The sequence below is a fragment of the Arachis ipaensis genome, chromosome B9 (assembly GCF_059453495.1).
Source record: "Arachis ipaensis isolate K30076 ecotype BB chromosome B9, ASM5945349v1, whole genome shotgun sequence".
NCBI classification, from domain to species: Eukaryota; Viridiplantae; Streptophyta; class Magnoliopsida; order Fabales; family Fabaceae; genus Arachis; species Arachis ipaensis.
Window position 1 is genome coordinate 3,203,861 of NC_142444.1, and position 11,840 is coordinate 3,215,700.

At 29.2% G+C, this 11,840-nt stretch overlaps 2 protein-coding genes across 4 annotated transcripts; both read right to left on the reverse strand.

Moving 5' to 3' along the window:
* Positions 1-1,372: 1,372 nt before the first annotated feature.
* Positions 1,373-4,308, reverse strand: LOC107617209 (uncharacterized). Its single transcript, XM_016318966.3, has 3 exons — positions 3,727-4,308; positions 2,264-2,335; positions 1,373-1,551 (listed from the first exon to the last, which is right to left on the reverse strand). The coding sequence occupies exons 1-3, from the start codon at positions 4,231-4,233 to the stop codon at positions 1,546-1,548; spliced, it is 585 nt and encodes a 194-aa protein (XP_016174452.1). The 5' UTR covers positions 4,234-4,308; the 3' UTR covers positions 1,373-1,545.
* A 1,224-nt stretch (positions 4,309-5,532) lies between these two features.
* On the reverse strand, positions 5,533-8,100 carry LOC107614635 (uncharacterized). Of its 3 annotated transcripts, none has more exons than XM_016316777.3 (4): positions 7,172-8,100; positions 6,383-6,454; positions 6,057-6,102; positions 5,533-5,959 (listed from the first exon to the last, which is right to left on the reverse strand). In XM_016316777.3, the coding sequence occupies exons 1-3, from the start codon at positions 7,919-7,921 to the stop codon at positions 6,088-6,090; spliced, it is 837 nt and encodes a 278-aa protein (XP_016172263.2). In that variant the 5' UTR covers positions 7,922-8,100; the 3' UTR covers positions 5,533-5,959; positions 6,057-6,087. The 3 variants fall into 3 exon arrangements, with proteins under 3 accessions (XP_016172263.2, XP_020966662.1, XP_088356238.1); XM_021111003.2 differs by having other exon boundaries at positions 5,556-5,959; positions 6,062-6,102; positions 7,172-7,719; XM_088500112.1 differs by having other exon boundaries at positions 5,821-5,959; positions 7,223-7,719.
* Positions 8,101-11,840: the final 3,740 nt, after the last annotated feature.

Consider the following 11,840-nt stretch of genomic DNA (forward strand, 5'->3'; position numbering starts at 1 on the left):
TTCTTATTTTACAAATATAGATAATCCCCTTAGTTTGGCTTACTTGAATTATTGAACATCAAAATAATTTTCTTTCAGCTGTATGCGCATTTTTTTTTTTGGAGTCATTGTTGTACAATTGTATGAGTCATTGGTATCTTATCTCCTTTATTTATTTGTTTATTTATTTATTTATTTTGGGATATGATGAGTCATTACTTTTAGTTGCTCGCTTCTTTCGGCCTTGACCAACCCAATCAGCTCAAAGGCAAGTTGTTGTTGGTATTGTTTGAAAATATGAACATTCAAAACAAAATTGAAAAGAAAATAATGAACATACATAAAGTTAGTGACGAAGAAAGTAAAATGGAAACATTCTTTTTAGGATGAAAAAATGGAAACGATGCATCCAAAAAGAAAGTTAGCCAACGTAGCATATAGAAAAGTTTTGTGGATTATTTTACTTTTAAAAATGTTTACGTAGAAAATTTGTGGGTCATTGATTGGGTGGAGGAAAGAGGGATCAAAGAAGGAAAAGAAAAGATGTTGACCTAAAAAAATAATATTATATATATGCACACTAAAAATTAATTATTAGATAATTTAAAATATAAAATTATATATTAAAAATATATAAAATAATAAGAATAAATATAAAAAATATATAATTGATTTGAAGTTGATTATTTATTTATATATATTATTTAAAAAAAACAAAAAAAAATTATCTCTTTAAAATTTAGCGTAACTATGAGAAAAGAATAAATTAATCCATGATTTTTTGGTCTGTGGATATTTAAGTCTCTGAAGATTTGAAAATATATTTAAGTTTCTTGTTCTCTTAAAATCTGGACACATCAATATCTGGGTTGTCTAATTTGTCCAATTTTAAAAACTCTCTTGCATATATATCTGTATCAGCCAGATTAGTATAATGGGAGTCACATTTAATTTTTCGTTAAGTTTGACAGACTCAAATAAACAAAAGGATTAATCTATCTAAATTTTAAAAAATTCAAAAATTTAAATATATTTTCAAAAATTTAAATATCTACTTACTAAAAAGTCAAAAATTATTTATTCTTTTCTTGTATAACTATTATTACAACCCACATCTTTCAATCTACATTGTTATTTTAAAAGACCTCTTGGTTTTCTAAAATATTATTTCTCCCAAGATATTAACTGGGTATGTTGGACATTGAAAATGACAAAAATAGCCAGCCATGTATTAATAAAATGCCAAATTTGACTAGAAATATTGCTAGGATTTTTTTCCCTAAAATACATGTAGTAGTGAATCTAAAATTTTTTTAACTATATCTTACATAATACATTATCATGTTTGATTCATGACGGTTGAAACTCTGATTTAAAGTTTTGATATCGATTGTGATTCAAAATGGATGATTCTATATGTCTCCCAATGCAAGCAAGTTATCTTTGATCTTGCAATATGTATGTGCCGCTAGCTAATAATAATAAGACGTTATTATATACATATCAAGTAATAATAAGACGTTATTATATCTTGATATTTGCTCCATAGTTGCAAAGCCAGTGTGGTTAGTCCTTCATTCAAATCATGAACAGAGTTAGTATAATAGAAGCCAAACCATTGATAAAACAGTATATATAGGATAATGTTACGGCAAAGTGTGTTTTTTAATAGAGTAAAAAATTGTTTTTTTTTTTTCAATAAAAAAAGTTAAGAAATATAATAATTCATATTGTCTATTTTTATCAATTTAAATTTTTGAAATGAGTAATATCATAATATGATACTAGAGTTCTATATTAAAAAGGTCTAGAGTTTGATCTTTAGTGAATCCTAAAAATAAAAAAAAAAATATCATAAGACAAATAAAATAAAAAAAAAGACTCATGCAAAAATAAAAAAAATTAAAAAAAAATCTCTTATTTGAGGGAGAAAATTAAAGATATAACTATTTATGTTATTTATTTCTATCGGCTTAAACTTTTAGAATGAGTTGTATCATGATAAAAAATATTTAAAAAATAAAAATATCATATAAAATATACACTGTCTTAAAATTTTAGTAAAAATCTTCACATTTCGATTAACTCCACTACTCTTCATAAAAAAATTCACATATATATGAGTGACTTATTATTTTTTACATCAAACTGAGTCATTTATTTATTATTAAATAAAAAAATGAGTCAATAAGTTTATAATGCAAAATTATTATTATTATTATTATTATTATTATTATTATTATTATTATTCAATCTAGAATAATAATGTAATTAAGCTCATTACCTTACGGATACAATGTTGATGAACAACTGTTTGATTTTTTGTATTAACCAAAACGTCACATGCCCGTACTGCCTGTTGAGATATTTCAAGATAAAGATCATTATTAAAATATTCAAACTATTAAGAAAAACACAGGAGATAATAGAAGAGGAAATAAGAGTAATTGATACTTGTTCTAAAATGGTTCATACAAAGAACATTTTATTTTTGGTCTACCTAGAAGAACATACATTCTTTAAAAACTCTTAGATTTCCATTAATTTTATTTTTTCCGATAATGAAACTTCATCAATCATCATCATTAGTCAAAATTAAAAATGGAACAAGAGTACAAAATATGACCCCAAGAGAATTAAGGATCCTACTAATAAGTACTAAATCAAACCAGAAAACATAAAGGGAAATTCCTAAAAAGTTACTAATCATTATTACATACATGACATTGAAAATTTTAGAACACTAATTTCTTCTTGACCCTTCTACCGCCCTAGTTCTCTTAACTTTTTCACGATGTTTCACTCCGTACGAGTAACAACAAAAATAGTTTGGCATCATATATTTTTCCCATATCACTCGTTTATCATCAGAAAACTATTATTGATTCAAAAAAATTTTAGTTTCTAACTCTCTTTTTTATATACTTTACAAACCATATTATATTGAAAGAGACATACAAATCCGATCCAAATTAATGTAGGTATAGATATAACGAAACAACTATGGTATAAACACAAGTCTAACATATTATTTTAGAACATATTGGTATAAAGATTTAAGAGAACTTAAATCATATCTATTTATTTTGAATAAAGTTTATGATCAACCTTTTTATTATGAATTATATATATAGATTAGTAAATATTTTATTAAATAAAAAATTTAATTTGATACATTATCAGTGTGAAAGCAATTTTATATGTACGTTTAATTACAGAATGTCAAGTCGACAAAAATAATTATCTTTAATTTACATTGATCACATAATTGATCATTTAAAAAATAAATATAATTGAATGATTATATATATCAGTACATCAAAATTAAACTCTAAATAAAATAACTATTTTTTTTCTCTATAAGTTAAATTTATGTTTCCCTTTCTAAGATAACAATCCAAACCATATTTTCTTCCCCTTCTACATTTTGTTGGCAGAAATAAAACTAATTTCTAACCTTTTTCTTAAACTAAATTGAAAGTATACTATTGAATAGTGACAGTATTACAAAATTAATGCACTCTATTCAAATTAAAAAAAAATAGATAGATGATATATATATGGTGGAATCTCGATTTCACGGAAAGTTAATAGCTGAGAGTCGTTACATGCAAATTTAGTCAAATAAGTCAAATCATCTAACGACTCTCTATTATCAACTTTACGTGAAGTCGACTGCACTTGAGTTTCCACCTATATATATAAATGCAAAACCATATTTCAAAATTCTTTGGTTAATGTATATACCTTAAAGACGTACGGAGAGCGAAATCCAAAAAAGCCAAGTTGGCCAGAAACTTCCGCAACACCATGAAATAAAGCACTTCCCTTCTTGATATCTTCAATCAGATGCACCACATCCACGGGAGGCAATCCACCGAACTCTAAATCACCGTACACATGGCACCATCCCCACCCCCTCACGTGCCACCTCCCAGACTCCACGTGACCCAGCTTTCTCCCTCTGTACTTCATCCCCACGTCCACCTCCTTCAGATCCATCCAGTACACGTCGCGGTTTTGAACCTTAATCGTCACGGAAAGCATGAACATCGCCGTCGCCTTCACGCGCTTCACGCTCAGCTGCGTGATCTTCACGTCCGGTTCCCCGGGCCATAACACGACGACCAAGGCCACAAAGAGAAGAGTCAGGAGCATGCATGTTAGCAGGCAGTGGCATGGGCGTGGTGGTGGTGGATCGAAGTCGTTTTTGTGAAGGTGCTTTTTTGTTGGGAAAGATGCGTTCTTTTCCATGGATTGGGTAAGTACTAAGAAGTAAGAAGCGAGAAGAATGTGTTTTAGTTAAGAGTAGTAGTTAACACTTGTGAAAATTTCATAGTCGTAGCACTTTGTTTTGAAGCGCGAAATTGTGGTTCGGGTTTCCAATTTTGTATGCAACTGTGCCGTATATATATGTGAAGCTAAGAATGTGTTTCGTGTCACGCTCTTTTTTATTTATGTTTTCTTTTGTCTTCTTTGAATGTTTGTGAAATCAATCAGGTAGTACTTTAAACACCACATAAGGAACATTTGATGAAGATCTATTGCATATCACTCATCAATCATCATATGTATACAACAAGTGTAATAAAGACAAACTTTTCTCATCTTCCTTGATACCTATTTATTTTCTTATTTTTGTGTTATTATCTTAGATTTTTTCTACTTATTAATATCTATTAAATATAGAATTATTCATTAATTCTATTGAACTTTTTAAAGTTTCAAGAGAAAAAACTTTATATTGATAAATTATCAAAAATATTCTCAAAATATTTTAATATTGAATAAAATAATAAAATATCTTTAAATAAAGATCTAAAAAGTTATAAAAAATAAGGGTAATGACACATGATAAAATTATCAATTAAAAAAGTTTTTATAAAAAAAATATAAAATTAAATTTTCAATGTATTTATTAAAAGAAAATATTTAAAACTTTTTATTACTTATAAGATAAGTTAAGATTAGCTGAACCCAAAAAAAAAATTCTTTTAAGTGTTAACTGACTTTTGCATATAATAAACTATTTGTGTATTTGTTTTAAATTTTCTAAAAATATTTAAATACTTATTTACAACATACATATAAAAAAAAGGAATAAATTTTGATTTTTGTACTCCTTTTATTTTTAATTATTCAAATAAAAAAAAATAATAGCATTACATCGGTTAGACTCTAGTATTATATTAGAATTGAGATTGAGTGAACCGATTAAATATAGAATGATTCATTAATTCTATTGAACTTTTTAAAGTTTTAAGAGAAAAAAATTTATATTGATAAATTATCAAAAATATTCTCAAAATATTTTGATATTGAATAAAATAATAAAATATCTTTAAAAGATCTAAAAAGTTATAAAAAATAAGGGTTTAGTTAAATGGCACATGATAAAATTATCAATTAATTTTTTTTTATAAAAAACAATATAAAATTAAATTTTGAGAATGTCTTATTAATATTATAAACTATCTAAAAATTTTATGAGAGACGTGAAACTTGTAATAATTAATCCAAACCAAAAAATACAAAAGAATTAAAAAAAATGTAAAAAACAATAAGGAGGAATCATATTAAAAGATATCATAGGGTGGGATTTTTCCCCTCCATTCTCATTTTGCTCTCTATATAATTTATTTCTAACATGGGAGAGAAGATATAATTATTTTCAACATTCATCTTTATTTACATTCACATGATGGAAAAATCTGAATTCCTAATTCAAGATGAGAAATTTTGTACCCACCATTACACCTTACAATAATTTTCTCAAACAAGATCAAACATTGCAGATGGCGCAACAGCCACTAAAATAATTTATCTTCTTATCATATATGATTTTTAGCATTAATCTCGTGTACTCAAATCCAATTCTGTACGTATATATACACGTAGTGGGAGAGACGTTGTTACATCCTTTGATAATTTCTTTGCTCCATAGTTGGCAGAGTAAATGTCATTAGTCCTTTAGTTCATCCTTGAAATCATGAAGGAAGTTAGTACAAAAGAAGCCAAATCATTCTTAAGATGATATAGGAATTGACATGGATAATTTAGTTCTTTACAAAATTCACCTTACTATGTCAATTAGTTAATCGTCAATTTTTACCATGATGAGTCCTGCAATAAAAATATTATTTGATCAATGATTCTGAACATTTACAATTAACATGATTGATGAGTAGAAATTTCCAATCAAGTTACACTTCTAGATGACGACGAAAATAATAATAATTTAATTTTTATGTATTAATTGTATAAATTTTTTTTCACAATCATCTAATTATATTTGTTTTTTACGACAAATATAAAAAATTATTATTTTTACTAATGTAATCACAATAAATCAAATAAATAGGAGCATATATAAAATTTTCTAATATTAATCCATCAAGCTTACCTTATGGAGACAATGTTGATGAATTATTGAATGATTTTTTGTATTGACCAAAACGTCACATGATCGTATTGCCTGTGTAAATATTGCAAATTAGGGATCATAAGCAAAAGGCTTATTCAGGGAATGAGCCATCAGGGTGAAGGAAGCAACTAAGATTACTAAGATTAATTCAAACTGTTCATCAACGGTGTCAAAAATAATTGATATGTTTTCAATATATATGAAGAAAAAAAAAAAACATACTTAAATACTTAATTTGTTTGATAAAACTATTTAAAACAAATGAATACTTTTATTATTGTACATAGTAATTTTTAAATGTTTAAATTTTATTTTATGGTAATAATTTGTGTAAATATTATTCAACAAAAAAATTAAGTATATATATGTTCAATTTAGTATTTAACAACATTTTTCATGTGCAAGTGCAACATTACTCCCTAATTAAAATAAAATAATAAATTTGATCTGTTTTGAACATCGGAGATATGGATTTGATCAAGTTAATTTTGATGCACAATAAATCATTTTAGGTTATAATTCAATAAATTATATTGGATGCATGTCTAAAATTTTTTTATAATAATATAATGTATCAAAATTAAATTATTTATTTTGAATAGTAAAAAAGGTAAAAACTTAGTTAATTTCATGTGAAATTGATAATTAAAAATTATTACATAATAATTTAGTTAAACTTATCAAATTATTTAACTATTCTCGATTATTAATTTTATATAAAATTAATTGCACCCGAATTTTTACTAATAAAAAAAGCATGAGAAGCACCTTGAAGACATAAGGAAAGCGAAAGATAAGAAATCCAAGCTGGCCAGAAACCTCAACAAGAACATGAAAGGTGGTTTTTCCCTTCGTCATGTCCTCCACCAAGTGAATCACATCCGACGATGGTAACCTACTGTACTCAATATCACCGAACACGTGGCACCATCCCCATCCTCTCACGTGCCACTCCTCTGTCTCCACATGACCCAGTTTGATCCCTCTGTACCTCACTCCAATGTCAACGTCCGTCAGATCCATCCAGTAGATGTCCCCGTTTCGCACCTTCACCGCCACTGAGATCAGCAGCACCGCGCTCACCGGCGGTATCGGGTGAACTTTCACGTGCCTCAAGCTCAGCTGTTCGATCTTCACGTCCGGATCCGATGGCCAGAACACAAAGATCGATGCAGCGGAGAGGAGAATCACTAACGTGAATGTGATGCAGCAGCAGCAGTGACGACACGGCCTAAAAACGATGCCGTTTTTGAAATGGTGCTTAGTGGAGGAGGTTACTGTTATTGAGTTTGAGTGTGAGTTTGAGTTTGCCATGGTTGAATGAAAGTGAGGTTTCCTTTGCAAGGGGTTAGGATTAATTAAGAACATGTTGCATTGCGTATGTATTTGAAAGAGTACGAATATGTAGGAAGTACGTATGTATGTAGAAGAAAGAGTGTTTCTGTTAGTTTTGAAAGTTCGTTTATTATATTGGTTTTTTGGTTTACGTGGGAGCTTCCTCTTTTGGATGCATGCCATACTATATGCCCTAGGTATAGTTTTGCTTGTCTTCACTACTAACTGAAAAAATGATATTAGTACCTCTACATTATTCCCATCCTTAACAGTTATAGTAGTAATTTTGGAAAAAAATATCTCTAAACTAAGAAATTCCAATACTTAAATCACTAATGGTGAAGTGAAATGTATGAATTGAAGAGCTCATATTCCTTTTGTTACTTATAGGTTTATTTGTTGTAATTTTTTATATAGTAGGAGTACATAAGGAGTACATAGTATATAAAATGTATTAATTCAACGAATATTTTTTTAAGGGATTTCTCATTCTTGTGAGATGAGAAGAACTTATTTTAGGGAGACTCAAAACAGCGACTTCTTAAATGGATATGGAAAGATTATGTCATTTGAGTTATAGTCTAAATTTTATCGTTAGAGAGATCTTGTTGAATTAACTGTATTTTGATAAGTTATTTTTTTGTTCTTTGTATCATAACATAATACAAGTGAAATTTGTTAGAAAAAGTAAGAGAGCAGCAAAGAAAAAGTTTGTGTATACTTAAATAATGTGAAAGATACAATATATAAATGTATGGAGGTCACTCAGATAAAGACGCCTAAAACGTCTTTTTTTTTTTTTAATGTTTTCATACTATGTTTTAATTGGTTTCTTTATAATTTGTTTGGTATTTCTCATCACATATTAGTAAATTCTTCAAAAGATTTTCTTTCCAAAAACAATAAAAAATATTTAATTTAAACTAAAACAAAAAAGGTAATAAATTAACTATTAGATTTTTTTAAAAGATTATTTACATAAAAAAATATATCACATTCATCAATATATATATATATATATATATATATATATATATATATATAACAAGCTCTTAAAATTTTTATAAATAAAAAAATAACTAATTTTTATTCGTATAATATATACAACAATTACTATATTATTATTATATTATAGATTAAAATTTACTAATTTAAATTTGTTTTTATTTTTAATATAAGCATTAGAAATAAATAAAATTTTTATAACAAGATGTAATGTAACAAAATATATATAATATTAATTAGTTTTTAAAAAATTATAAAAAGATGATTTTTTCTAATAAAGTGTTATTAAAAAATTAACATTATAAAAACTAATTTCAACCAATATGATATAATAGGTTATTAAATATATTTAATACAAAAAACATTGAATATAATATTTTTATTGAGTTTAAATTTTAAATAATTTTTAATTGAATTTCGAATATTTTTATTTTAAAGAGTTAGAATATTTTAACATTATTTTTTTCGTATCTTTTTAATTGAGTCTTTGATTTTTTAAATTATAAACCTTATTTATAATTAAGAGTAATGTTTTAACACCACCAATTAGTCACACATATAAAAATACAAGAACAATTCTATTGTCATAATTATAATATAGAATAAATGACCATTTGTACCCATGAGAGATGAAAACGCTGACATTTGTACCCATGATAGCCTGAAACTAAAGTTATACCCATGATAGATGTCTTCCGTGTGACAAAAGTGCCCTGACTTGGATCTGAACTTGGTTCGTAGGAATCCGATCCTACGTGGCGCTCCCTCCCTTATCTTCAACCCCTCTCTCTTACTCACACACACACACTCTCTCTCCAAACCCCACTCTTCACTCTTCAAACCCCACTCTGCCCCTTCTTCCTAACACTCGCTCCCTCACCATCCACTCCGCCCTTCACGCCGACAAAGCCATCCTCTTCTCCCTCCCTACCACCTCTGACCCTATCAAGGATACCCTCCTCACTCTCATGCTTTTCAACCACTCTTCCTTCATTCTCACCTTCTCCACCTCCCCTTCCTCTTCCGCACTCCAAATCCGGGATGGTACTTCTCAAACATCTCTTCATACCGGTCAACCAAGCCAGTCCAGTAACCGTGCAGGTAGTAAGAATTCTCAAGGAAAACAACATCATCATCGTCCCCCTCGTCTTCATCTATCTCTTCCCCAGACTCATTCTCCTCTTCATCAATTATGGAAAAAAAATTCAAACTTTGAAAAAAATCAGGCACTCCACAAATCAGTAACACAAAAAATCAAAGTGAAGGAGAAAAGGACCCGCGATTGAGGAACGCAAATATGAATGTGTTGGTAATATTTATTTTTCAAATAAACGTTCTAATTTTTAACAGCATCTCTCTCTTTCTCTGAATACAATTATTCAATTAAGCTAAGCAAACGAAGCACCCATCTTTGTACAGAAGAGAGAGAACAAAAACAACATAGAGACAGAAGACATGTCTGCTTTTGATACCTACAGCGTCGACTCTGATCTCCGGCGGCAATGTCCCCGTCGTTGACCACACTTCTCCGTCTGCTTCACCAGACATCTTCGGGTTTAGCGATTTGGATCCAAGCTACTCCCAGTCTCCTTTCGAACTGGTGCATGTAGCAGAAAATGGTAACGACAACGGCTACCACGACGACAGCGTTTTTGTCTCAGACGAACCAGTGCTTCCAGCGCCTACAGAGATGGGATCAGAGGAAGGTTACACCCTTCGTGAGTGGCGCCAGTGAGAAGTGAGAAATGATGAAACATTTTGGAAATTTGGAAGATTCAAAAAACCTTAATAAGGATGAGGTTGTTGATGTTGACGATGAGAGGAGAAAGAGGCTGTTGAAGAAGAGGCAGAAACGTCGAGAAGGGAGAACGGTGGGTCGATGATGTTGATGGCTATGGTGGTAGCAAGGAATGAGAGCGGTGGTAGGGACGCAGAGTTTGGAATTGGGGAAGAGAAGATGGGGAATAAAATTATAAATTAAAATTAGATTATATTTAAAGGGTTTAGGGGTTTGGAGTGCCACGTAGGATCGGATTCCTACGAACCAAGCTCAGATCCAAGTCAGGGCACTTTTGTCACACGAAGGGCATCTATGATGGGTATAACTTTTGTTTCAGGCTATCATGGGTACAAATGTCAGCGTTTTCATCTCTCATGGGTACAAATGGTCATTTATTCTTATAATATAACTTTATAAGCAATATAATACAATGAAACTATATATAAGTAATATAACTAAATTAAATTTTATCTACATCTATAGTCACATTTCATAAATAATATAATTAAATTATATTTATATTTATAATTAAAATATGAATAAAAATACAAAAAATTATCAGAATAGTTAATTTTTTTCGTTCATAAATTTTTTTGTTATTTTTGTTGTGAAAAGTTTAATTCTTTTTGTTATTTTTCGTTCATAATTCGGGTAATTCGTTCATAATTGTTTTTGTTATTTTTGTTGTGAAAAGTTTAATTCTTTTTGTTATTTTTCGTTCATAATTCGGGTAAGATGCAAGTGCTGAATTCTGTCACCGCTTGCTCTAGGTCGAGAACTGTAACACCGCCTGGGTAAGAGGCAGTGGTGAGGTTGTCCCCTGCTCTGGGTACACGGGTAAGATGCAAGGGTTGCGGCGTTGTCCCACTTGCTCCGTATTTGATGTTCTGTCCAATGGTTAGCTACCAGGACATGTCGAGTTGGCTGTATAACTGACAGATGAGCTCATTAGCCATATGGCTGATATGCATCATATGTATTTGCGTGCTTTGTTTGAGTTTGCAGTTGTTTTGGTTTGCCTAACTGCTTAACTGTCTCTAATTGCTATCTGAGCTACTTGCTGTAACTACTACCTATACCTGTATTTTTCTTGTCTGTTTTACCTGTGTTTGTTCTGGTGTGGTACTTTTGAGATTGAATTTTGGTGTTGAATTGATGATAGTGTTGATTGATTGCATGATTGGTTTCTGACTGAAGTTTAGTAAAGTATGAAATATCAAACTGGTTCAACATAGACTTAATGAACCTATGTTTGGAACAGGTTGGTCATTCATACAGTTAGAAAACTTTTAAGATTCTTTTATGAGAAAAGTGAGT